This window comes from Nicotiana tabacum, chromosome 17 (assembly GCF_000715075.1).
Source record: "Nicotiana tabacum cultivar K326 chromosome 17, ASM71507v2, whole genome shotgun sequence".
NCBI classification, from domain to species: Eukaryota; Viridiplantae; Streptophyta; class Magnoliopsida; order Solanales; family Solanaceae; genus Nicotiana; species Nicotiana tabacum.
The window spans coordinates 109,277,030-109,304,994 of record NC_134096.1 but is presented as its reverse complement, the minus strand read 5'-3'; the positions used below and the strand labels follow the sequence as shown (position 1 = coordinate 109,304,994).

Here is a 27,965-nt window from a genome sequence, read left to right as displayed (position 1 = left end):
ACAGATTTCTTAGGCACCGCGTGCTCCACTAGGTTCTCAGGCTATGATTACAGCACCAACTACCACCCCACATGCACAGCCAACTAGAGGTGGAGGTCGGACAGGTAGAGGTCGCCTTAGAGGGGGAGGCCAGGCCAGATATTACGCCCTGCCTGCTAGGACAGAGGAAGTTGTATCAAATTCTGTTATCACAGGTACTGTTCCGGTCTGTCATAGAGATGCATCAATCTTATTTGATCTAGGCTCCACTTATTCATGTGTGTCATCTTATTTTGCTTCATATTTTGGTGTATCTCGTGATTCTCTGAGTTTACCTGTTTATGTATCTACACCTGTGGGTGATTCCATTGTTGTTGACCGTGTGTATCGGACGTGTTTGATTATTCTTAGTGGTTTTAAGACCAGAGCTGATTTATTATTGCTCAATATGGTGGATTTTGATGTTATTTTGGGCATGGACTAGTTGTCGCTCTATCACGCTATCCTTGATTGTCATTCCAAGACGGTGACGTTGGCTATGCCAGGTCTACCGTGACTAGAGTGGAGAGGCACCTTGGATCATGTTCCTAGCAGGGTTGTTTCATTTCTTAAAGCTCAGCAAATGGTTGAGAAGGGGTGTGATACGTATCTGGGCTATGTGAGATATGTTATTGTTGATACTCCTACTGTCGAGTTAGTTTCGGTAGTGAGGGATTTTGCAGACGTATTTCCAGTATATCTTCCGGGCATGCTGCCCGACAGAGATATTGAATTTGGCATTGATTTGTTACCGGCACTCAGCCTATTTGTATTCCACCTTATCATATGGCCCCAACAGAGTTGAAAGAGTTAAAGAAACATTTGCAAGAGTTCATCGATAAGGGCTTCATTCGGCCCAGTGTGTCATCATGGGGTGCTCCTGTCTTGTTTGTGAAGAAAAGGAAGGATGGTTCTATGCGAATGTGTATTGATTATCGCCAATTGAACAAGGTTACAGTGAAGAACGGGTATCCCTTGCCATGTATTGATGACCTTTTTTATTAGCTTCAGGGTGCTAGAGTGTTCTCTAAGATCGACTTGCGTTTAGGCTATCATCAGTTGAAGATTCGGGAGCCAGATATCCCGAAGACTGCTTTTAAGACTCGGTATGGTCATTACGATTTCCTTGTAATGTCGTTTGGGCTGACCAACGCCCCAACAACATTCATGCACTTTATGAACAGTGTATTTCAGCCCTATCTTGACTCCTTCATCATTGTGTTTATTGACGACATTCTGGTGTACTCCCGGAGTCAGAAAGATCATGAGCAGCACCTGAGGACTGCGCTACAGACTTTGAGGGAGAAGAAGTTGTATGTAAAATTTTCGAAGTGTGAATTCTGGCTAGATTCTGTGGCATTTTTGGGGCATGTAGTATCGAATGAGGGGATCAAGGTAGACCCGAAGAAGATTGAAGCAGTGCATAGTTGGCCCAGACCATCCTCAGCTACATAGATCCGGAGTTTTCTTAGCTTGGTGGGGTATTACCGTCGATTTATAGAGGGTTTCTCGTCTATTGCATCACTTATGACCAGATTGACCTAGAAAGGTGCTCCGCTCAGGTGGACCGAGGAGTGTGAGGAAGGCTTTCAAAAGCTCAAGACTGCTTTGACTACAGCCCCAGTATTAGTGCTGCCTATCGGATCGGGGTCCTATAAGGTGTATTGTAATGCGTCGCACATTGGTCTCGGCGCGGTGTTGATGCAGGACGGTAGGGTGATTGCCTACACGAATAGATAGTTGAAGGTGCATGAGAAGAATTATCATGTCCATGACCTCGAGGTAACAGCTATTGTTTATGCCTTGAAGATCTGGCGGCACTACTTATATGGTGTTCCTTGTGAGCTTTTCACCAATCACCAGAGTCTACAACATCTGTTTAAACAGAATGATCTTAACTTGATGCAACGGAGATGGTTGGAGTTGCTTAAGTATTATGACATCACCATTCTCTATCATCCTGGAAAGGCCAATGTGGTAGTCGATGCCTTGAGTCGCAAGGTGAAGAGTTTGGACAGTTTAGCATATCTACCAGTAGTGGAGAGGCCTTTAGACTTGGATGTTCAGGCCTTGACCAACCAGTTTGTCAGATTGGATGTTTCCGAGCCGAGCTAAGTTTTGGCTTGTGTGGTTTCTCAGTATTCTCTTTATGATCGCATCAGGGAGCATCAGTATGATGACCCCCATCTGCCTGTCCTTAAGGACACAGTTCAGCATGGTGATGCCAAGGAAGTCATTATTGGAGATGACGGTGTATTAAAAATGTAGGGCAGGCTATGTGTGCCTAATGTAGATGGTTTGCATGAGTTGATCCTCCAAGAGGCTCACGGTTTGCGGCACTCTATTCATCTAGGTGCTGCGAAGATGTATCAAGATTTGAGGCAGCACTATTGGTGGAGGCAGATGAAGAAGGACATAGTGGAATATGTAGCTCGTTGCCTAAATTGTCAGCAGGTGAAGTATGAGCATCCCACGGACTATGGATTTTGTTGTTGGGCTCCCACGGACTCATAGGAAGTTTGATGCGGTTTGGGTGATTGTGGATAGATTGACCAAATTAGCTCATTTCATTCCTGTGGTTAATACTTACTCTTTGGAGCAGCTAGCTCAGGTTTACATCCGCGAGATTGTCACACTTCATGGTGTACCGGTATCTATCATCTCTGACTGGGGAACGACGTTTATATCACGGTTCTGGAGAGTCGTATAGCGTGAGTTGGGTACTCATGTGGAGGTGAGTACACCATTTCACCCATAGACAGACAGACAGTCCGAGTGTACTATTCAGATATTGGAGGATATGCTTTGTGCGTGTGTGATTGATTTTGGAGGTGCTTGGGATCATTTCTTGCCACTTGTGGAGTTTGCCTACAACAACAATTATTAGTCAAGCATTCAGATGGCGTCGTACGAGGCTTTATATGGTAGACGGTGCCGGTCTCTAGTGGGTTAGTTCGAGCCGGCGAGGTCAGGCTATTGGGTACAGACTTGGTTCAGGATGCCTTGGAGAAGATTAAATTGATTCAGGATCGACTTTGTACAGCCCAGTCCAGGAAGAAGAGTTATGCGGATCGGAAGGTTCGCGACGTTGCATTCATGGTTGGGGAGTGGGTCTTGCTCTGGGTTTCGCCCATGAAGGGTGTTATGAGGTTCGGAAAGAAGGGCAGGTTGAGCCCTAGGTATATCGGACCTTTTGAGATCCTTGAGAGGGTTGGAGATGTGGCTTACAGACTTGCACTACCACCTAGTCTCTCTGCAGTTCATCCAGTATTCCATGTTTCCATGCTCCGGAAGTATCACGGCGATCCAACTCATGTGTTAGACTTCAGCTCAATCTAGTTGGACAAGGACATATCTTATGTTGAGGAGCCAGTGGCCATCTTGGACAGGCAGGTTCGAAAGTTGAGGTCGAAGAACATCGCTTCGGTGAAGGTTTAGTGGAGGGGTCATCCGGTCGATGAGGCAACTTGAGAGACCGAGCATGATATGTGTAGCAGCTATCCTCATCTTTTCGCCACTTCAGGTATGTCTCTATACTCGTTCGAGTACGAACGTATATTTTAAGAGAGGGAGGATGTAACAACCCGGCCGGTCATTTTGAGTAAATTAGCCCCGAACCCCTATTTATTGTTCCCTCTAATTCATTTTTGGGTTTTGTAACTTGCCGGGAAGATTTGTTTTAGTTTCTGAGTGAAATGGGACACATAGTCCCTAAAATGGAGGTTTAAGTCATAAAAATTGACCGTAGTTCGAACTATGTGAAGATGACTCCAGAATGGAGTTTTGACGGTTCCTATAGCTCCATAGGGCGATTTTGGTCTTAGGAGAGTGTTCGGATGTTGAATTGGAGGTCCGTAGGTCATTTTAGCGCTAATTGGCGAAAGTTGGAAAAATGATGATTTTTGAAAAGTTTAACCAGGAGTGGACTTTTTGATTATAACGACCCAGCCGGTCGTTTTGAGAATTTAAGTCTCGTTCGGCGGCATAAGTCCCTGAGCAGCTTCGTATTATGTGTATTGACTTGCGTGCGTGTTTGAATTCAATTACCGCATGATTCGGAGTGATTTGGGACATTTAGACCCTAAAACGGAAACATAAGCCTTAGGATTTTGACCGTAGTCAGAACTGTGTGAAGACAACTCCAGAATGGAGTTTCGTCGGTTTCGTTAGCTCCGTTGGGTGATTTTGGTGTTAGGGGCGTGTTCGGATTGTGTTTTGGAGGTCTGTAGCTCGTTTAGGCTTGAAATGGCGAAAGTCGAATTTTTGGAGATTTTGACCGGAAGTGAAATTTTTGATATCGGGGTCAAATTCTGATTCTGGAAGTTGTAGTAGGCCCGTAATGTTGAATATGACTTGTGTGCAAAATTTGGTGTCAATCGAACGCGGTTTGATAGGTTTCGGCATCGGTTGTAGAAACTTGAAGTTTCAAATTCATTAAGTTTGAATTGGAGGGTGATTTGTGTTTTTAGTGTTGTTTGATGTGATTGGAGTTCTCAAGCAAGTCCGTATTAGGGTATGGAACTTGTTGGTATGCTTGGACGGGGTCCCGGGGGCCCCAGGTGTGTTTCGGACGAGTTCCGGATGTTTTTCATGGTTTTGAACAGGTCTGATTCTGGTGTTTTCGCACCTGTGATGCTTTGGAGCGCAGGTGCGGCTCCACTTCTGCGTGAGCGTGGTCTCTTCTGCGTTCATGGTGTCCTGGAGTCTCGCTCTCTTCTGCGGAGGCCGGCACCCAGGTGCGAAGGCCGCTTTTGCGGTCCAGCGGTCGCACCAGCGAAGAATCTCGCTTCTGCGTTTGCGGTGCCGCTGGTGCGGCTGTAAATCCGCAGATGCGGTTCCAGGCCTGATCAGCTGAGTTCGCAGATGCAAACGATTTCTCGCAAATGCAAGAGCGCAGATGTGCTTCCTTGTCCGCAAATGCGGAAGTCCTGGGCAGAATCATTTAAGTCGAGGGTTTGGCCATTTTCTTCATATTTTGAGTTTTAGACTTCGGTTTTGGGAGCTTCCTTGTGGGTTTTTCAAGAAAAACGATTGGGTAAGTGTACTTCACCTTGAATTTAATATATTCCATGATTTTATCTTCATTTTTATCATTAAATTGTGTTTTCAGTTGAGAAAAATGGACGTTTTTGAAGAAAACTTCCAAAATAAAAAATCATGATTTGAGGGCCGAAATGTATCAAAATTTGATAATTTTAGTATGGTTGAACTCGTATCGGAATGGGAGTTTGGGTTTTTGTGAAATTTGTCGGGTTTTGAGGTGCGGGCCCGTGGGTCAACTTTTGAGTTGATTTTTAGATTTTGATAAAGATTGAGGCTTTATGATCCGGAATAGTTTCTTATGAGTTTTATTTGTGCTTTGAAGTTATTTTGGTTAGATTTGAGCCGCCCGGAGGTCATTTCACATGAGAAGTTCATTTTTTGAGTATCGGTTTGTCTTCTTTGAGGTAAGTATCTTGCCTAACTTCATATGGGGGAACTACCCCTTAGGATTTGAGTCTTCTATGCTAATTGTAGTCCGTGTACGTGAGGTGGCGAGTACGTGCTCGGACTTATTTGTGAAAAGTTGGCCCTTTTGGGTTCTTAGGTCCTTGTATTCACTGATTATGCAGTTGTTATGTTATGAATACGTCTCTTAATTACTAGTTTCACCTCTACCTGCTTTAATTAGAATTAATTGCTTCATGATCCGCCCTTGATACTTATTTGAGTCATCTGTGCCTTAACTGAAATTGTTATCTCTTCTATTGCCATGTTATCTTTCCCCTAACTGCTTATCTTTATCTAAAGTTATAATTATCTCTTTTGTAATTGTTCATTCTAAACTGAGGCTATGATTATCTTTCTGCTGCTTATCCCTAATTGAATTTGTTGTATCTCTTTCTTAATTGCCAACCTTAAAAGAAGTTAGATATCCTATATTTTAGTTGACTTGTCCTTATTTGGAATTATTCACCTTGTGTTAGCTCCCTCGTTGTCGAACTGTACATTGTGGACCGTTGTTACATAATATTTCCTTTCTTATTGAGCTGTTTTTATTATGAGTAGCATTCTCTATTGTGGCCACTCCTTGTGAATTTATTTCCTCCGTTCCCTTGAGTTCTGGAATTTCTGAGTTGATTTATTTGTCGTACCCTTGTATTAGTGTTATTGTTGTTGTTGTACTTGTTGTTCTTGCATATTTACTTTGGGACTACGAGGCGGTACCTCGGGAGATCCCCCTGTCTAGCATATTTACTTTGGGGACTACGAGACGGTATCTCGGGAGTGCCTTTTGTTGACATCTCTTTGTTATGGGGTTGCACGAGACTTCTGCCTTGCTATTGTTACTATTGATATTTACACATGCGGCATGACAAGGCGGGATATATATGTGTGGGTTGCGCATGTGGCGAGACAAGGTGGGAACATTATTATGCACGTATGGCGAGACAAGGTGGGCTATGTCAGGGATTGGTTTGTGATGATTTGTGATGGCCTGGGGGCATTCTTGTTGTTGATATTTGTGTAGTGGTACACTTACCTGTGTGAACTTTATCTTGTAAAAGTTGTGAGAAAACATTCTACGTGATGTCTGTTCTTTTCCTTATGCTCACTAGCTGGTATGAACTATGTTAGGACACTTGCACAAGCATACACGTAGTTAAGCACTCTTATCGGATAAGAGGTTTTCTTGATATTGTTGAGTATAAATGCACACCCTTGCTTACTTGCCTTCTATGTGAGAATGGCTCTATTTGGCACGCGAGTCGTCAGTGCGGTTATGAGGTGTAATGAGGGCACAGGATGTCAAGTGTTAGGGTTCAAGTATTAAGACCCGTGAGTTGTGATTTGTCCGAGGTTCGGTACCTCGTGGAGTTTGTTGACTAAAACCTGATGTGAAAGCGGTCGTTGTTTCTGAGTTATTATTTGTTCTTGTTGTATCTATGATTTCAGATTTAGTTTGTGTTTACGTTCACCCTTCTGTCATTATTATGGTATTCCGCTGATACTTGTTGTTGTCCTTTCCTATTGCAATTACTGTATTGTTAGTCATATCGCGTAGCCTTTATGTAGATATTATACTCTGTTGTTTCTATACTTATACTTTGTTCAGGTCATTTAGTCCAGTAGGTGTCTTGACTGGTCCACATCACTACTCCACTGAGGTTAGTCTTAATACTTGCTGGGTACTGCCGTGGTGTACTCATACTACACTTCTGCACATTTTTGTACAGATTCAGGTATTTCGAAGTCAGATGATCATTAGCTAGCTGTGCGGATTGTTGCTGTGGAGACTCAAGGTAAACCTGTTGCTGCATTCGCAGGCTTCGGAGTCACCTTCCTATTTTGTATTCACACTGTTTTACCTATTTTCAAATAGTTGTATTTAGAAATTTGTAGCAATCTCTATAGAGCTTATGACATGTACTACCGGTTTTGGGAATTGTAAATTTTTTATAAAGAATTCCATTTCAAGTTGTTAGATGTTATTTATTATGGTTGTTATTCAGTAAATGTTAGGCTTACCTAGTCCCTAAGACTAGGTGCCATCACGATACCCAACGGAGAAAAAATTAGGCCGTGACATTGATATCGAGGTCGGATTCTTTCAAAAGTTGGAGTAGGTCTGTAATGTCAATTATGACTTGTGTGCAAAATTTGAGGTCAATCGGACTTGATTTGATAGGTTTCGGCGTCGGATGTAGAAGTTTGAAACTTTAAAGTTCATTAGGCTTGAATTGATGTGTAATTTGTATTTTTAGCATTGTTTGGTGTGATTTAAAAGCTCGACTAAGTTCGTGTGATATTTTAGGACTGGTTGGTATATTTAGTTGAGGTCCCGGGGGCCTAGGTTGAGTTTCGGATGGTTAACGGATCATTTTTGAACTTAGAAGATTTTTTGGTGCTGGGTTGATTCTGGTGTAATCGCACCTGCGCAAGGTTGACCGCAGGTGCGAGCAATGGGACGCAGGTGCGGGGCTAAGGGAATTGTCCAGTGATCACAGGTGCGGTGAGAGGACCGCAGAAGCGCATCCGCAGATGCGGAGATTTGCGCGCAGGTGCGAAACCTGGGGATTTAAGTGAACTCTGCAGATGCGGAGACTTCACCGCAGAAGCGGTACCGCAGAAGCAGAATTTGGTCCGCAAAAGCGGAAAGCCTGGGCAGATTCTATTAATTCAAGGGCTCGGGATTTTTATCATTTGGTGGATATTTGAGTTCGGTTTTGGCAATTTTTGAGAGCATTTTTGAGAGATTTATTGAGGTAAGTCTTTTATGCTTATTTTTGATCAATAATCTTGTTTCCCCATTGATTTTTCCACCTAAATTTTGTGTGTTTAAGCTGAAATGTGGGAGTTTGAGGCTAGGGATTTGGAGAGTATAATTTGGGGATTTGAGTGGCGACTTGGTGTCAAATTTTGGTAATTTTGGTATGGGTGAACTCGTGGTTGAATGGGTATTCGTATTTTGTGACTTTTACCCGATTCCGAGACGTGGGCTCGGGTCGATGTTTTGGGGTGATTTTTCGATTCCTTGCTAAAGTCGTAAATTTATGATTTAAATTAGTTTCTTGTAATTTTTTTCGTGTTATGAATTTGCTTTTGGCTAGATTTGGTCCATTCGGAGTCGGAAAATCAAGGGAAAGGCATTCTTACCGATTGATTGAGCGACATTTGAGGTAAGTGACTTGTCTAACCTGGTGTGAGAGAAATCTCCTTAGGATTTGGTAATGTTGTAACAATTTGTGATATGTGAGCGCCGTGTACGCAAAATGACGAGTGCATACATGGGCTGGTTATGAAAAAATTCAGTTCTTGCTGATTTGTCATCTTTTAAAATACAATAACGGAGTTGTCTCCTTTTAAAATACTTTAACGGAGTTGTCTTCTTTTAAAATACATTAACTGAGTTGCCTTAGCATATGTAGTAATCATGTTCAGCCTAGTATCGCATGTCTACGTGCCTTAATATCACGATCCAAAATCCGACTAGTCGTGATGGCACCTAACCCACCTACTAGGTAAGTCACTTAACCACTAACCAATTCCAATAACAATTAATAAAACAATTTAAGTAAAGAATTATCTTAATCTTATACATTCCCCAAGAACTGGTAGTACAAATCATGAGCTTCTAAGAATAGAGTATACAACGCTGGTATGAAGTAAATATATAATCTGTTTGAAAAGTACATAAACAGAATTTTATGAATCTAAGGCTACTATGAACAAGAGGCAGCTACAACCGGAGCGCAGGTACATCTTCAGATCCAGCTCCCAACGAACACAGCAACATCAGCAGCCAACATCTGAACGCAAGGTGCAGAAGTATAGTATGAGTAGAGTCGACCCCATGTACTCAATAAGTAACAAACCTAACCTTAGGTTGAAAGTAGTGACGAGCTTGTACCAAGGTCGGGTCCCAACTTCAATAACCAACAATAGTTCATAACAACATAAAACAAATAATACCAAAAGTAACTCAACAATCAAATGCTCAACAAAAACATGATTTCTGAAAATAATTCTGCCTTTCAAGTACATCAATGAAAACCCAAATCATTTACCGGAATTGCCAAAAATATGAATAAGTTTGAAAATAATAATTTTTTCAAAATCCTTTCAATAATAAATAAGATATTTCATTTTCTTTCTAGATAATAGTGTAAAACAAATGCATCACTATGCCCCATCTGTCAACATGTGTGAGAAATCATGAATGATGTGATACCGTACAGCATGAGGAAAATACATCTCTATGCATGTATGTCATGTGTGCATGTCAACGCAATGTATCTCAGAGATGAACTCGTGTACTCACACTCTCAGAGTACTCAATCTCACTTTCTCACACATTCCACTCATCATGCCAATCACTCGGTACTGTATATGGCCAATCTGGCCCAGAGAAGATCCATCCTGGAATATACACATCAACTGATCATCAGTCACTCAGTACCGAGTAGGGGCCAATCCAGCCCGTGGAGAAGATCCATCTCCAGGTATATAATACTTCGGACAAGATCCATGTCCAGGGAAGATCCATCCCTCAATAATATCAACCACGCTCACTGGGGGTGTACAGACTCCGGAGGGGCTCCTTCAGCCCAAGCGCTATAAATCGCACGGATAACTCACGTGTTGTACAGACAACTCGCGTGCTATAGTAAAGCCTATAAGGCCTACTGCAGGCGGGCAGCCCCGATCCACATAATAATAATAATATATATAAAGCCAATATGGCCTGCTGCAAGCGGGCAGCCCCGATCCACATAATAATATCCTCATAGTTAGGCTCTCAGCCTCCCTCAGTCATCAATCTCTCTAGTCTCTCTCTCATGGGCTCACAATATCATGAAAATAGCCCGAAAATGATGATATGATGTATCAATAAATAACAGAGACTGAGATATGATATGCAATGAAAGGAATATGACTGAGTATGAAATTTTATTTTGAACAAATAATTCACAACAATATGATCTTTGTGGGTCTCAATAATACTGGCACATAGCCTCACATGATTTTTAATATGATTCTCAGCTCAATTTCTTTGACACATAAAACTACATGAAAATGCCAAGATTATTTGACTACAAAATTCCACGAAACAATTACGTCACAATTTCTATGGTGCACGCCCACACGCCCGTCACCTAGCATGTGCGTCACCCCCAAACAATTCACATAATACGTATATTCAGAGTTCATACCCTCAGCTCCAAGATTAGAAGAGTTACTTACCTCGAACAAGACGAACCCAATGACGAGCAAGCTAACAATGCTCCAGAAATCCCATTCTGCGCGTATCAACTCCTGAACGGCTCAAATCTAGCCACAATAAATTTGATTCAGTCCACACAATTATAGGAATTAATTCCATATCAAAATTCTAATATTTTCCCAACAAAATCTGAAATTACACTCCAAAAATCGCCTGTGGGGCCCACATCTCGGAATCTGACGAAACTCACAAAATCCGACAACCCATCTAATTACATGTTCAACCATACAAATTTCACTCAAATCCGACTCCAAATCGGTGTTCAAAACTCCAAAAATTCGTATTATGAACTTTAGGCCAACTCCCCCAATTTCCTCTTTAAATTCATCAACCAATTGCTAAAATGAAAATAGATTCATGGAATATAATCACAAGAGAGTCAAGAACACTTACCCCAAGTTGTGTGAAAACATTCCTCTCCAAAATCGCCCAAACCGAGCTCCAAAATGACCAAAATGAGAAAAATCTCGGAAACCCTCATTTTTAACACTGCCCAGGCATTTCCGCACCTGCGGAGCCTGGGCTCGCACCTGCGCATCCACTTTTGCAGAAGGAATTGCGCTTCTGCGGGCCTCCGCTCATGTGATGCTTAGGACCTCATCTGCGGTCGCGCTTTTGCGCAAAAATCGCCGCACCTTCGAAGACCCCAGGCCCGCATCTGCACCAACCACGCCGCACCTGCGGCATCGCACCTGTGGCCAAGACCCTCGCATGTGCGATAACATCAGAGACAGCAGTTCCACCATTTTGCTTAAGTCCTAATTTAATTTGTTAACCATCTGATACTCACCCGAGGCCCCCGAGACCTCAATCAAATACACCAACAAGTCCTAAAATATACCACGGACCTACTCGAGGCCTCAAATCACATCAAACAACATCAAAACGATGAATCATACCCCAATTCAAAATCTATGAACTTAGAACTTTCAAATTCTATATCTTGTGCCGAAACACATCAAATCAATACGGAATGACTTCAAATTTTGCACACAAGTCATAAATGACATAACGAAGCTATTCCTATTTCCAGAATTGTATTCCGACCCCGATATCAAAAAGTCAACCCCCCGGTCAAACTTCCCAAAAATTCAACTTTAGCCATTTCAAGCCTAATTCCACTACGGACCTCCAAATAATTTTCCGGGCACGCTCATAAGTTCAAAATCACCATACGGAGCTATTGGAATTATCATAATTCAAATCTAAGGTCGTTTATACATAAGCTAACATCCGATCAACTTTTCCAACTTAAGCTTTCCATTATGAGACTAAGTGTCTCAATTCAATCTGAATTCCTTCCGTACCCGAACTAACTAATCTGATAGGTCATAATACAGTTATAAAGCACAAATAGAGCAGTAAATGGTGGAACGGGGTTGTAATACTCAAAACGACCAGCCGGATCATTACACTTAACTCTTACTTGTAATTTGTGCAACATGCTTAGTTGAATTACCTACTTTACTTGATTTGAATTAAATCTTTAACTGTAAGATTCTTGCTGAAATTTCGTGTTTCCCTTTGATTTCCTGCTGCATATTTACTTTGGGACTACAAGGCGGTTCCTCGAGAGATCCCCCTTGTACTGCATATTTACTTTGGGACTACGAGACGTTTACTCGGGAGATCCCCCTGTACTGCATATTTACTTTGGGACTACGAGGCGGTTCCTCGGGAGATCCCCCCTGTACTACTTCTTTACATTTGGGACTTCAAGGCGGTACCTCGGGAGTGCCCCTACTGTGTACCTATATTTATTGTGCTGATATTTTCTGAAACTTCTTATTGTTTAAATTCTTAGTCATTTCAAAATATTATTATATCTTCTGCCTTACTTTTCTTTTAAACCAGTAGGGCCCTGACCCGACCTCGTCACTACTCTACCGAGGTTAGGCTTGGCACTTACTGAGTACCGTTATGGCATACTCATACTACACTCCGAACATATTTTTGTGGAGATCCAGGTTCTTCCCACCATACTAGATACCAGTGAGTTGGACTATACGTGGAAACTTCTAGGTATATCTGCCAACGTCCGCAGACCTCGGAGTCCCCCCCTCTATCCTTATTATGTTGTATTCCTTATCTTTCTTTAGACTTTGATGTATAGAGACACTTAGTATTTGCTCTTAGAAGCTTATGACTTATTTTCACCGGGTTTTAGCAGTTGTAATTATTGAATGATATTTTTATATTTATATATCATGTGTTGAGATGGGAGTTCAGTTTATTACTTATTGATTCCGTAAATTGTTAGGCTTACCTAGACTTAGAGACTAGGTGCCATCACGATATCCTACGTAGGAGAAAATGGGATCATGACAGAACTGTATGCAAGTTTCTAAAAAAAATTATTTTTACCAGATTTGACACACCACGAGTAATCATTAGTGACCAAGGGACTCATTTTATGAATAGACAATTTTCTGTTTTGCTGACAAAATATGGTGTGACTCATAAAACAGGAATACCATATCGGGAGATCTGCATCTATACCCAATTTTTGGATCACATTTTAACTTATACCCGCTTTGTAAAAAAAATTGCAAGCGTACTCACTTTTCAGCTAACTTCAGACATACGGGCCTGAAGTAGCAAAATTTTATGTCTGAAGTTTGAACTTCAGAATGTTTTGCCTGAAGTGTAGCCTTATCAAAGCAAAACTTCAGATATTTTTGCCTGAAGTTTGGACTGACTTGCAAAGGCAATCACGCAAACTTTAGTTCATAGTGCAATGGCAAACTTCAGTTCAATAAAACTACATAATGTTTTGGCTGAAGTTTTTGTTTGTAATTGCTGAACTTCAGCATTCTAGGAACTGAAGTTTTGTTTTGTAATTGCTGAACTTCAGCATTCTAGGAGCTGAAGTTTTGTTTTATATTTGCTGAACTTCGGTATTCTAGGAGCTGAAATTTTTGTTTTACATTTGCTAAACTTCAGCAGAAGTTGTGCTCTTCCTTTCTTTGAAGTTAGATGGCTTTAAAATATAACTTAAGCCAAATTGTGCTGAAATTTTAACTAATTTTTTTTGATAATGTTCTGAAGTTATTTTTTCTATCTTTTATTTTTCAGTTCTGCAGCCCTTTTCTGTCATTTTTCTTGCAGATGATATCATAAAGCAAGGGGTAAGCTAATTCCAAGAGATCGTGAGAGCAACTATTATGTATAATAAATTTTACATGCATGTGCCATTCTTGTGGCAGGTAACTTGGAAGAGAGGACATGCAATAGTCAGTTGTTGTTGTATGTTTAAGAAGGATGGATCAAGGAAGGACACAAATCACACCTACTTTAACCAGCTTGTGGAGTTTTATTTACTCGTCCTTCAACATAGAATATGGTAGTTGATAAGATTTAATAAAAACTTTACATATCCAATCAATAATACTTATACAAATCTCATGTGTTTGAGAGAGAAAAGAAGAAGAGGAAAAGAAGAGGAGGAAGAAAGGAGCGCATAGGTCAAGAGGAAAAAGAGGGGGCGTCTGAAATTATCAAAATTAGGGTATAGGTTAAAGAATTTTAAAAATATGGGTATATGTTAAATGGGGGCGATCAAATAGGGCGCCCCGTGCAATTTTTATCTCATGCTCAAACTCAAGGGAAAATTAAAGTTTTCAACCGTGAGTTAAAAAGAATTCTTGAAAAAATGGTTGGAATCTCAAGAAAAGGCTGGGCTTTAAAATTAGATGATGCATTATGGTCGTACCGAACGGCGTTCAAAACACCAATTGGAACATCCCCATATAGATTAGTCTTTGGAAAAGCTTGTCATTGGCCATTTGAATTAGAACACAAAGCTTTTTGAGCATGAAAAGCATTAAACTTTGAATTAGCCTATGTTGGTAAAAATAGATTTTTTCAGGTTAATGAGTTGGAAGAAATGAGATTGGAAGCCTATGAAAATGCAAAACTTTTTAAAGAAAAAACAAAAAAATGGCATGACAATTTGATCCGACAAAAAAGTTTTAAAATTGGAGATCAAGTACTTCTTTACAATAGTCGACTCAGGCTATTCCCGGGAAAATTAAAATCAAGGTGGACAAGTCCTTACAATGTAACAAATGTTACTCCATATGGAGCAATTGAAATCCAACCGAACAATGGAGGTGACAAGTTTAAGGTAAATGGTCAAAGACTCAAATTGTACTTTAGAGGATATTTTGAGCAACGTTCATCTGTCACTTTGATAGACTGATGAATTTTACAAGTAATAAGTCGAGCTGACGACGTTAAACTCAGAACTATAGTGACATACCCGTAGCCATTGAGGGTGAAGCAATGGAGCCTTATAAGGCCAATATAGATTTGGTAATTAAATGCTTAACCAATTAATCTGGTCAATATCTAGGTTATTGCACAACCAGAGTATCTCATGAAGGCTTCTACAAAAACAGAGTCACATACATAGGAGAAACTCCATGGTGATCGGTATGCCTAAGTAACTGGTTGGCTAACCATTTAATGATTCGAGTCGAATGCTGGCTCAGGTAATTTTTGGTTTATTATTAACCAGGACCAAATGACTAACAAGAGTGGGTTGCTCTAATGGTGAGTACCCTCCACTTTCACCAAGAGGTTGTGAGTTCGAGTCACCCCAAGAGCAAAGTGGGGAGTTCTTGGAGGGAGAGAGCCGAGGGTCTTTCGGAAACAGCCTCTCTACCTCAGGGTAGGGGTAAGTTCTGCGTACACACTACCCTTCCCAGACCCCATTAATGGGATTATACTGGGTTGTTGTTGTTGTTGTTGTTGTTGTATTACACATAGAATATGTGTGGTCACAGTTTCTTTCAATCTTTCTTTTGTGATTGTAAATTTGAAAGCCAAAAAGATTTTTTTATATAATTTTTTCTTTAAATTAATACTTATATAAGTATATCTCTAATCACGCGTTTTATCCAGGAGGATGAAACAGCTCACATGTGAAGGGGTATATTCTGATGCAGTTCTAATATATGCTATATATATGTATCTAATTAATAGATATATATGTTTATATAAAGTTCTATTTTCTTATATATTTATATATAATTATTTTTCTCTCCTCTATCCTATTTGTAGGTTTTTAATTAACAAAATAAATTCTTTACTATATGTCCAATGATTAATTCTTTTCATCTTCACCATATAAATACAATATCTATGATTTTAATTTTGTGAAGGCAAGAGCAAGCGTCTTTATCTCAGGAAATCGTTGGAATTGAGAATAATTATGATCGCAAAACAGGTAGAATCAATAAACTTGGCTAGAACTTGCTCTAAATGTTTCTCAAGGCGAAATAATGGGTGATACTGATTTTTGAAAAATGAAATTAGAATTTATTTGATTCACCATTTTTTAGCCTTCTTATTTATAACCAAATACATATATATATAAATAAATATATTCCTTTTAGAATCCTTCTTTGAGCCTTAATCCTGTTTTTTTAACACCTTGATTATAAAAAATAAAAAAAAAGAGTAACTATATATATATATAGTCATGAGATCTTCCAGCTAAAAATGAGCAGAGATTGGTGTGTATATTTAAGAAAAAGGATGGAAGAAGAAAAAAAAAGTTTAAGAAAAATAATAATAATGTGAATATAAGGTGTTTGAAATTACAAAACAAAAAAAAATCAAAAAAGTGTTACCAAAGGGAGGAAATATCGAGCACTAAGAAATGTTTGCTCTAAGCTGGAGGAAAAAATAGTCACTCTAAAAATATCGTTATCATACCAGCCTGAAGCCTAACATTACAAGCTAGGAAAAGTCCTAGAAAATTTTTAGAAATCAGTGTTGAATCTATATTATTGGAGAAAAACATGAGGAGCAAGCCTATGGACAAGAGTATGATACTAACTGAATAAGTGATCATAAATCTATCAATTCTGAAAAATGCAAGGGAAGAAGATTGCAAATTCTTGTTGATCAAAGCAGAATACAGAAATACGGTAAAAGATTTGGTGAATTTATAAAGGTTAATTGCATTGACCATATTGGAGGATATTTATTTTGTATAAATTTTTTATCCTACAATAGTCATAGATTTTGGAAGATATATTTTTAAAGTATTCCTTTTCCTCAAGTACGAGCAAAAATTCAAGTATGGGGGTATTTGATGGATATAAATTATTCATGTAATTTTATATGTAAAAAATAAGTTTTTAAAATAAAATATGAATAATGATATCCTATCCTCGCGTATTTTCTAATAAATCTTGTAGGAAGAAGAAATTATAAAAAAGAAGGAAAGAGGCTAAAAGACAAGAGAATGGAGCAAAGCTATAGTTGCACACATCATCTTCATATTCGCAAATGTGGAATATACATATGGGCTTATAGAAAGAGATAATTAGAGATGAAAAGGAGCATAGTTGCATATTGTGGAATCTATATACGCAAGGTCACATTCGCATATATGGAACCTACATTTGCAAGTCTAACTCATGAAATCAAGAATTGAAGCAACAGAGCCATAGATGCATGTGTGGAATCTATATTTGTAAAGGTCACATTCGCATACATGGAACTTATATTTGCAAGACTAACTCATGAAATCAAGAGTGAAGCACAAGTGTCATAGTTGCATATATGGAATTTACGTACACAAAGGTCACTTCGCATACATGGATTTCACATTCGCAAAAGTGGAACATGACAAAAGCTACTCATCTTTTCCTATAAATTGCAAGCTCTCTTTGTATAAGGATATAAAATCTTTGTAAGACAAGAACTAATCTTAGTCTTCTTTCTTTGTAGTAAAAATATTTCCTTAGTCTTTTAAATATTTCTAGTCTTCTAAATATCTTTTTAATCTTTTCTTACTCCATAATGGAATAATCTCTTTTCGTTGGGATAGTTGATGAAACTTGATATATTTTATAATACTATCTCAGTTTTTATATTCTTGGCTTGAAACTTTTTATTTACATTTCATATTGTGCTGAAATAATGGTTTTTAATTACTCTATCATCACATCTACATATTTTATCTCTAATTTATTCATATATTAATTTTCTAATTCTCGCGGAGCAAAATTAATATATATTAACTGATGAATAAAATAGTAAAGTGAAATTAATTCTTTAGTAAACTATTATTTCAAGTCAATAATCTTGCTTGCCTCAGTTTTAATTCTCACGGAGGAATTATTGTAGGCAAGATTATTGATCCTTAGTAAAAATATTCTCACGAAGTTTTTACTTTCTTTTAGCATAATTCAAGCAAGAAAAATATTTTGATTTAAACATCACTAGTCTTAAGTTGGTTAATTAAATTCTCATGGAGTGTTATTAATTGGTTATTTCTTAGTGAGCAAAATATAATTGTATTAGAAATAAATAATTATTCTTTAAAGAAATAAATGTAGAAATTGAGATTTTGTTATAGTAATATTATCAAGTGAATTCAATGATTCCCAACTCTTTTTTTAAATTATAAATCTTTCAAAAGTTATTTGTTTTGTTTAAGTAATTAACAAGTTTTAAACCTCACTCACTTTTCATCAATTTGATTCTCTCAAATAGTAGTTAAAATATTACAAGTCTATAGCATAGATTATCCAGTCTCTGTGGGACGATATCTTAAACTATACTAGAATTTGACAGAGTACGAGCAGAAAATTTCAATACACATTGGCCTTGTCAGTGGTATGTGAAATCTGGAAGCTCACTCATTTTCTTAAGTGTTTTGGAAAAGTACAACATGACTAAGACAAATAGTAGTGGGGATTTAGTGGTGGTAATACATGTCATGACTAGCTGTATGAAAGTCTCCAGGAACCCATATCCAATCAATGCTTCAGCTATGAACTCCCAACTCACCATGTTGTATGCCTTTCCTTAAATTTATTTTTATTAAATATCTTGGTGATGTTTTCATGTTATTAGGACTAACTCTTCGTCATGGATCTTATAAGAATCAGAAAATACCAACAACATTGATAACATAAGAATAAGAGAAGTAACATCAACATCAATCATTCCATAAGAAGGGAAACAATGTAAGTACTGCTAGCTTCTAAGAGTGGAGTATCTTTGGAAGCTCGTTCATTACACTATGTACAATCGGAGTCGTACAAAAGAAGGAAAGGGATAGCCTCACATACCTTTTATATACTTCCCAACCTCAAGCTATGAAAATGTCATGACTCCTTAGTGTACAATAAGAGAAATGATACTATCGCTATCGTTTAAGTGTCGTAACTATTATATATTGAGCGCAACCTATTTTATGATGAAACGGACAGCGCCTCCCCTATTTATATGACTTCTCACAAGTTAAAACAATCACCAAACAGCCCAAACAACATCAATAATTATCATATTAAGCCTCCCAAAACAGTCCACTAACCAACAACATTACTAACAAGCTTTTCGATAGATATCTCAGAAGTTCTAACTTCAACGACTTAGCTGCAACTTGGATAATCTTAAATACACGTATAGTAAGAGGTTACTTACCTTTAAACATATAGAAAAACTCCAATTTGACCTTACTTCGCCACGAAATATCCTTCCAATGCTGCCACAAGAACAAAGAAGCGAAACTAGCAATCAATTCGGGTTTTTCGGCACTAGAATCACTTTGGAAGACTTGAAATCACCTAAGATTGATATTAAAAACTTGAGAGAGTATTTTACAGAACTTAACTACCTAAAACAAACTCTCACGCGAGCTGGAACCCCACAAAAATCATCAACAACAAGAAGAACAAGAAACTTACTAGTGCCACGGGATTCCCGACACTTGATTTGTAGTATTTGCCCTTTGTTTGGGTCTTGGATAATGAGAGAACCTTGAGAGAGAGTTTTTAGGTGTCTAGGGTCTGAAGAGAGTGAAAATGAATGAGTTAAAACGGGCTTAAGGTATCGCATATGTATCAATATATATCTCAACCGCTTATATGGGTCCCATAGAATGCTGCTTGCGCAGTATCGACGAACGGTTTAATGCGTTGGAAACTAGACTCACATATATTCAAATTGGTGGGTATATAACCCCATAATTCTAAGTAAATTGGGAGAAAAGCTTTGTAACATTTGACCTAAAGTTTAAGTAAAATTATGAATGTAAGTTGCGATAACTTTTATCGACTTTTGTTTCATAACTCGTATAACTTCAAGACTTATGATACGGATATTATATGATTCAAATACCTTAAAACACGACCTCCTGAGAATATTAAGCACCTCTAGTTTCACCCGAAAATATGGGTTACAATATCCTTGATTCGTTTAACTTCTAATACTTGTTAACCACTCTTATACACCCTTGTATCATTTAAGACCAATTGAATTAACTTATTATCATCTCAAAGATAATCTCTTCTCGAATTTACGTCGACTAACTTACGGCGTGATCTAACATACGTGAATATGGGTTGTAACACCCTCCCTTCCTTAGGAACATTCGTCCTCGAATGTAAGGATTTATGGGGAGTCTAACTCATCGTGGATTCCAACGAAAATTTCCGGCCGAGTTTCCCCTATAAAATGGACACTAGCCAAACTTGCAAGCGGTTAAAACCAATCTATGGCCTCACAAGGCTATACAAAGCATTATGGATATGTACATTATCTGCATATCACCATTTTGTATTAAGGAAGAGTATTCTCAAGCTATTGCTTACCTCATAGAGCCATTTCAGCTTCCATTGCGTCTTGTGTTCCCCCGGCATCCTCGTTATCATCAATCTGGAATAGGTAAGGGTATTTAGACTTCATCTCCTCTTCTGCTTTCCATGTCATTTCTTCTGTATTCTTGTTCCTCCACAATACTTTGATGGAACCTACATCCTTTGTTCTCAGCTTGCGGACTTGTCGATCTAATATAGCCACTGGCACTTCTCTATATGATAGGTCCTCTGTAACTTGTACATCTTTGATAGGGACGAACCGAGAAGGGTCTCCAATACATTTTCTCAACATAGATACATGGAATACCGGGTGGACAAATTCTAATTCGGATGGCAATTCTAACTCATAAGCAACCTGTCCAATTCGTCGAAAAATCTTGTACGGCCCGATATACCACGGACTCAGCTTACCCTCCTTCCCAAAATGCATAACACCCTTCATCGGTGAGATCCTCAGGAAAACCCAATCACCAACCTCAAACTCCAGATCACGATGTCGGACATCGGAATAAGACTTTTGCCTGCTTTGCGCCGTCCTCGGTCGTTCTTTTATCACTTTCACCTTCTCAATGGCTTGGTGAATCAAATCTGGCCCATATAATTCTGTTTCACCGACTTCGAACCATCAAACTAGTGATCTATATCTCTTCCCATACAGCGCCTCGTACGGGGCCATTTTAATACTGGAATGGTAACTATTATTGTAGGCTAATTCTATGAGTGGCAGATGGTCATCCCAATTCCCCTTGAAATTCAGAACACATGCTCATAGCATATCTTTGAGTGTCTGAATGGTGCGTTCAGCCTGTCCGTCAGTTTGCGGATAGAATGCAGTGCTGAGATTCACTTGTGTGCCTAAACCCTTCTGAAAAGACCTCCAAAAGTTAGTCGTAAATTGAGCTCATCGGTCTGATATAATAGATACCGGCACACCATGAAGCCTAACAATCTCCTTGATATACAATCTTGCATAATCTTCAGCTATGTAAGTTGTCTTAACATGCACAAAATAGGCAGATTTTGTAAGTCGATCAACTATCACCCAGATGGAGTCAAACTTATGATAAGAGCGAGGTAATCCAATAATGAAGTCCATATTGATCACCTCCCATTTCCAGGTCGGAATCTCTATATTCTGAATCAATCCACCGGGTTTCTGATGCTCGATCTTTACTTGTTGACAATTAGGACACTGGGCTACAAATTCTGCAATAAACTTCTTCATGTTATCCTACCAATACAGCTCCTTAACGTTATGATACATCTTTGTCGAGCCGGGATGGATGGAATATCGGGACTGATAAATCTCAATCATAATCTTCTCTCGCAACCCTACCATATTAGGCACACATAATCGGCCTTGGTATCTCAGTGCCCCATCTTCTCGGATCTCAAAAGTTGTAATCTTACGTTGCAGAATGCCCTCTCTCAATACTAAGGTAGGATCTTCATATTGTCGTGTTTTTACCTGGGCTACCAAAGATGATTCTATTGTATTCTGTACAGTAACACCTCTATCATTAGAGTCTAACAATCTGATTCTCATATTGGCCAGCTGATGAAGCTCTTTAGTCAACCCTTGTCTACCTGCCTCAATGTGTACTAAGCTTCCCATTGACTTACGACTGAGAGCGTCTGCCACAACATTGATTTTACCGGGATGGTACAATCTCGACATCGTAGTCTTTCAGTAATTCAAGCCACCTACGCTGCCTCAAATTCAACTCGTTCTGCTTGAAGATGTATTGTAAAGTCTTGTGATTTGTGTAGATGTCAACATGGACGCCATATAAGTAGTGTCGCCATACCTTCAAAGCATATATTACTGCAGCCAATTCCAAATCATGAGTCGGGTAATTCTTTTCATATTTCTCCAATTGTCTCGATGCATAAGTAATCGCCTTCCCACGTTGCATCAATACGCACCCCAAACCTATACCTAAGGCATCACAATATACCACATAATCTTCTGTTCCTTCTGGGAGAGTGAGCATTGGCGCGGATGTCAATCGATTCTTTAGCTCCTGAAAACTACGTTCACAAGCGTCAGACCACTGGAACTTGGTAGCTTTCTGTGTTAACTTAGTCAATGGTGCTGATATAGAGGAAAACCATTCTACAAACCGCCTATAATATCCTGCTAGCCCCAAGAAGCTGCGGACTTCTGACGGTTTTGTAGGTCTCGGCCAATTCTTCACTGTATCGATCTTCTGAGTGTCGACACTAATACCATCGTCAGATACCACATGGCCAAGGAATGCTACTGAGTTCAGCCAGAATTCACATTTGGAGAGCTTAGCATATAACTTACGATCCTAAAGGGTCTATAATACTATCCGCAAGTGGCCCGCATGTTTCACCTCCGAACGAGAATACACCAGAATGTCATCAATGAATACGATCACGAACACGTCAAGATAGGGTCTGAATACACTATTCATGAGATCCATAAAAGATGCTGGGGCATTTGTTAGCCCGAACGACATCACCAAGAACTCAAAGTGCCCATATCTTGTTCGGAAGGCCGTCTTCGGAATATCTTGTTCGACGAACGGTTTAATGCGTTGGAAACTAGACTCATAGATCTTCTATTTAGTGGGTATATCACCCCATAATTCCAAGTAAATTGGGAGAAAAGCTTAGTAACATTTGACCTAAAGTTAAAATTATGAACGTAAGTTGCGACAACTTTTGTCGATTTTTGTTTCATAACTCATTTGACTTCAAGACTTATGATACGGATATTATATGATTCAAATACCTTAAAACACGAACTCCTGAGAATATTAAGCACCTTTAGTTTCACTCGAAAATACGGGTTACAATATCCTTGATTCGTTTAACTTCTAATACTTGTTAACCACTCTTATACGCCCTTGTATCATTTAAGACCAATAGGATTAACTTCTTATCATCTCAAAGATAATCTCTTCTCGGATTTATGTCGACTAACTTACGGCGTGATCTAACGTACGCGAATATGGGTTGTAATAATCTTAGTATTAAATATCAAGAGTATTTGCTAGTCTTCCACGTTGAACCTTTCTTGTGATAAGGGTTGCCTTTTATTACTCGTAATAGAAATTTGGGAAATTCCAGATCGGAAAGCAGCAGTACCACAACCAGGTACCAGTAGAATTTACCGGGAAGTTCATCAAGCACTAGAGATTTTGCTTGAAGTTTGCGGGACTCTTCTGTTTAAACTTCCAAATTTTAGGAAGTAAAATAGTGCTCAAAAGTGATATTCCACTTGTTGCTAAATGGCCAATAGTTTCACTCTATTAATCAGGTTTTTTCTTGAACCAAGTATGCGACTTCTCGTTGTCAGTTCTTCCATGTAGGCTGCAACTGTTGGCAATCTGAAAATAAGACAATCTACCGCTTAAATTTACTTACAGATAGCCATACCTAGGAAAAAAGAAACATATAACTTTGAAACCTTCTCATGCTATTATGTAGAAGTGCAATATCAGGTAGTGTAGATTCTTTTTAAGGGGATTAGAAGGATAAAGTGCTACGAGGACATTAAGGATTCTGAGATACTGAATAGATAAAGAGAAACAATAAGCATATAAAATGTACATTTACTCCTCAAATATTTAGTGGTTGTAAAGACTCTTTAAAATATCAGCTCTAGTATTATTAGATACCGATAGAGCCAGATCTTTGAACTTAGTAATTCCTTTTTCAGAGATCACATTTTCTGTAGAATTGGCCAAAGATCTCAGATTCGAGGAGGGTAATATTTTGTCTTCAGTCAAGTAAATACAAGGATGTTAATGTTATGATATCACTAGCAGCTCAAGGTATTAATCCACTTCCAAAAGACAGCGAGAAAATATAAAAAGTTCAGCAGAATAAAATTGAAGTTTCTGAAAATATTTTGTGGGTAAGCAGGAAATACCTGAAAAATTTGTTGTTGAATATGATGATCATTCCACAATTCAATACCTCTCAAGGTGCCAATGTGACGTTGAATAAATTAAAGACAACAATCCAACTTCAGTCGTGACTTCTGATCTTTGCTGCTGAACTGTTGCATTTGTGTAGATCTTTGTTTCAGATTAATATAATGTTTTAACAAAATCAACATGAGGTAACAACTTGGAAGAGTTATCAATCATTCAGATCACCAGTAATCTCCACATGAACAGGCTCCATCCTTAAAATGGTGGAAGCGGTGCATATCACGTACAATAATTTCTCGTTTCATGACAAGCGAGATGTACTTTGTTGCACTATGGCAGTCCCCACAAACCCGAAGATTTTTCCTGATGTGAATAGTTGTACCAGCAGTTGTATTTAAAAGCCCAAATGAAATAGCAAGCTTCTCACTGTGGCTCTTTAACAATTGCTCCTGAACATCATCTTCCACATCGTGAATTGAATCGGTATCAGGTATATACCCAGCAGCTTTAATCCTATCAAGCAATTTCTCAAGGTAAGCATAGATCTTCTCAGACTGAGGATGGCTAGTGCTTCCCGAGTAGAATGTGTGGACCTCGTTTCTTAAATCAACTAGACTGCATCCAGGTGTCTTTTGAATACCTTTTCTCTCCATCATAGTTCTGACTTTAGCAACTTTATGCCACATTGAAGCCGTGGCATACATATTAGCAAGAAGCACATGATATCCACCATCATCAGGATCTAGCTCAAATAGCTTGTCTGCTGCCTTCTCCCCCAGCTCTACATTTCTGTGAATCTTGCAAGCTCCCAACATTGCACCATAGACGTTGAGTCCTGGTCTGACAGGCATATTATCGATGAAGTCCCAAGCTTCACCGAGCTGACCAGCTCGACCAAGTAGGTCAACCATTGCCCCATAATGGTCCATTGAAGGCTCCAAGCTGTATTCTTCCCTCATGATCTTGAAATAATTGCGCCCCTTATCTACAAAGCCAGAGTGGCTGCAAGCTGAGATGACACATAGAAATGTTATGTCATTAGGCTTTACATGCCCCTTTCGCATTTCGTCAAATAATTCAACAGCTTCCTTTCCAAAGCCATGCGTGCCATATCCATCTATCATGGCATTCCATGTTGTAACATGCCTATCATCCATTATGTCAAATAGCTTTCTTGCTGTGTGAACTGCTCCACATTTCGCATACATGTCAACAAGTGCAGTGGCTGCAAAAACATTCCTGTTTAAACAAGTCCTTATAGCAAATCCATGGATCCACTTAGCTTGACGCAATACGGATAATTCAGCAAGAGCTGTAACAACACTCACCATTGTAAATGAGTCGGGTTTGATGTTCAGCAGATGCATTTTACAAAAAAGAGTTAATGCATCCATTACACACCCGTTTTGTGCATAGCCCAATATCATAGCATTCCATGAGACAAGTGTTTTTCCAGTCAAGTTTTTAAACAATCCAGCTGCAATATCCACTCTTTGGCACTTGCAGAACATTGAAATCAATGAGTTAACAACTGCAACATTAGAACCAAGACCTAGTTGGTTGACTAATTTGTGAACAAATTGTCCAAGCTCGAGATTCCTTGATTCAGCACATGCATGTAAAGTGCTCATAATAGTCACATTCGTCGGTTTGAATCCTTCATCCAACATTCTCCGGAAGATAATAAGAGCTTCATCATAATATCCATTCCGTGCATATCCGTCTATCATAGCATTCAGCGATACAACCGTCTTAGAATCAATCTTATCAAAAACCAACCTAGCAGTGCCCACCGACCCACATTTAGCATACATATCAACCAAAGCAGTCAAGACATTCACAAGCGACTCAAACCCGTTTCTATAAACATATCCATGGATCGACTTCCCCATTCGCAAGGACCCAATAGCAGCACAAGCAGGCAAAATGGACACAACCGTAACCGAATCCGGCCTATGACACCCTTCCTCATGCATCCTCAAAACCAACCCCAACGCTCTCTTCGACATCCCATTTTGTGCATACCCAGCGATAACCGTATTCCAACAAACCAAATCCCTATCAGGCATTCTATCAAACATCTTACATGCATCACCAACCATCCCACATTTCGCATAAAGGTTCACTATACTAGTCATTGCAAACAAATTATCCGAAAACCCATGAAGAATCAACTGTGCGTGCACCTGTTTACCCTTTAAAACATCAGAAGTATCTGCACAAGCTTTTAACAAATACCCAAAATTGTAAATTACCGGAGTTACATTATCATATCTCAAACGAGAGTAAAAAGATAAAGATGAATCCACAGTAGATTGACGAGTATGAGCTTTAAGCATGGTATGATACATGGGGTCAACTTTGAGTTTAGCAAAGTCAAAGACTTTGGTAGCATCATTAAGGCTACCATATTTGGTAAATAAGCTGATTAATTTGGTTTCGAAAAGGTGTTCGTTATAAAGACCATTTTTAATGATGTGAGGGAGAATTTGGTGAAGCTCTTTCATGGAAGTGCAGAGCTCAAGAAGGATTGCTGTTGGGTGCTTATATATATGTGATGGGATGTGGATCCTTTGAGCTAGAGACGGCGGCTGGCCGGGAATCGCCGCCGGTAGCGGTGGTGGTGGTAGAGTGGTGGAGCTGGCTAACAGCGGGAAACTCATGAAGCTTAGCGACTTTCTCTGGGAATCTACAGATAGAGCTAAGTACAACTTCCAAAGTGCAGCGTACTATGGAGTTGTAAATGTCCATTAATAATCATTGGAGTATTATCTTTCAGCTTCTATGTTCTTGCAATTTTTTTCTTTAATCTAAACAATTTATATTTTGAGAATATAAGGACTTTCATTTTTAAAATATTTCTTTCGGGACATACTTAACAAAAAATCACCAATCAATATTTGAAAGATCTGATCATCGGATAAATTCTATATTTATTTATTTACTTTTTTTTATATGAATAGATATTTTATTTACTCTTGAAAGGAAAAAATAAAGAATTAATTAAGATGTCAACAAAGATAGTTACATCTTGTAGTGGTATTTTGTTCTCTTAATCGACTTCGTTTTCAAAATCAAACCAAATATGCTTTTGGAAACCAATAACAACTCAAAGTAAGGTTTTGACACGATTAACATTAATGTTCTCCAAAACAAATTCTCACAATATAATTCCAACATAATACTTCCTTCCAAATTCATCTAAGAACTTGTCCAAACTACTTTTGGATTTTTATTGGGTTTACTAAAATAAAATGTTTTTAAATTTTATTTCAGATATAAGTATGTTTCCAGAGAGTATTTTTCAAACACACTCGGACTAGTTCTCCAAACCTAAACTAGAACCAAATCCATAGGCGTCAAGATCATTTATAATGGCATTTTGAGGGATGTAATGTCCTATCTTACTGGTAGAAGTGAGGGGGATATCATGATACACTTGTTATTAGATACAATTAGGCGTGGCAGCCGAGCAGGGCGGGCGGATTAGGCGGGTCGAAAACGGGTAGTGCAAAAATGGATATACTATCTGACTCGACCCATATTTAATACGTATAGAAAATAGGTTAACCGGAAGATAATATGGATGCTTCTTAAATATGATCACTTTTGACGGAATTCCTGGTCTCTCAAACTTGAGGAACTCCTAAT

General features: G+C 38.9%; 1 protein-coding gene across 1 annotated transcript; it reads right to left on the bottom strand.

Annotated features, from left to right (window-relative positions):
- Positions 1 to 23,448: 23,448 nt before the first annotated feature.
- Positions 23,449 to 27,111, bottom strand: LOC107823769 (pentatricopeptide repeat-containing protein At1g11290, chloroplastic-like). Its single transcript, XM_016650475.2, has 2 exons — positions 24,311 to 27,111; positions 23,449 to 23,765 (listed from the first exon to the last, which is right to left on the bottom strand). Exon 1 carries the CDS (start codon positions 26,975 to 26,977, stop codon positions 24,536 to 24,538), a length of 2,442 nt encoding a protein of 813 aa, XP_016505961.1. The 5' UTR covers positions 26,978 to 27,111; the 3' UTR covers positions 23,449 to 23,765; positions 24,311 to 24,535.
- Between the last annotated feature and the right edge of the window lie 854 nt (positions 27,112 to 27,965).

What these genes read in the sequence shown, in the direction of transcription:
- LOC107823769 (XM_016650475.2), bottom strand. Translation starts at nt 26,977, where the DNA reads ATGAGTTTCCCGCTGTTAGCCAGCTCCACCACTCTACCACCACCACCG.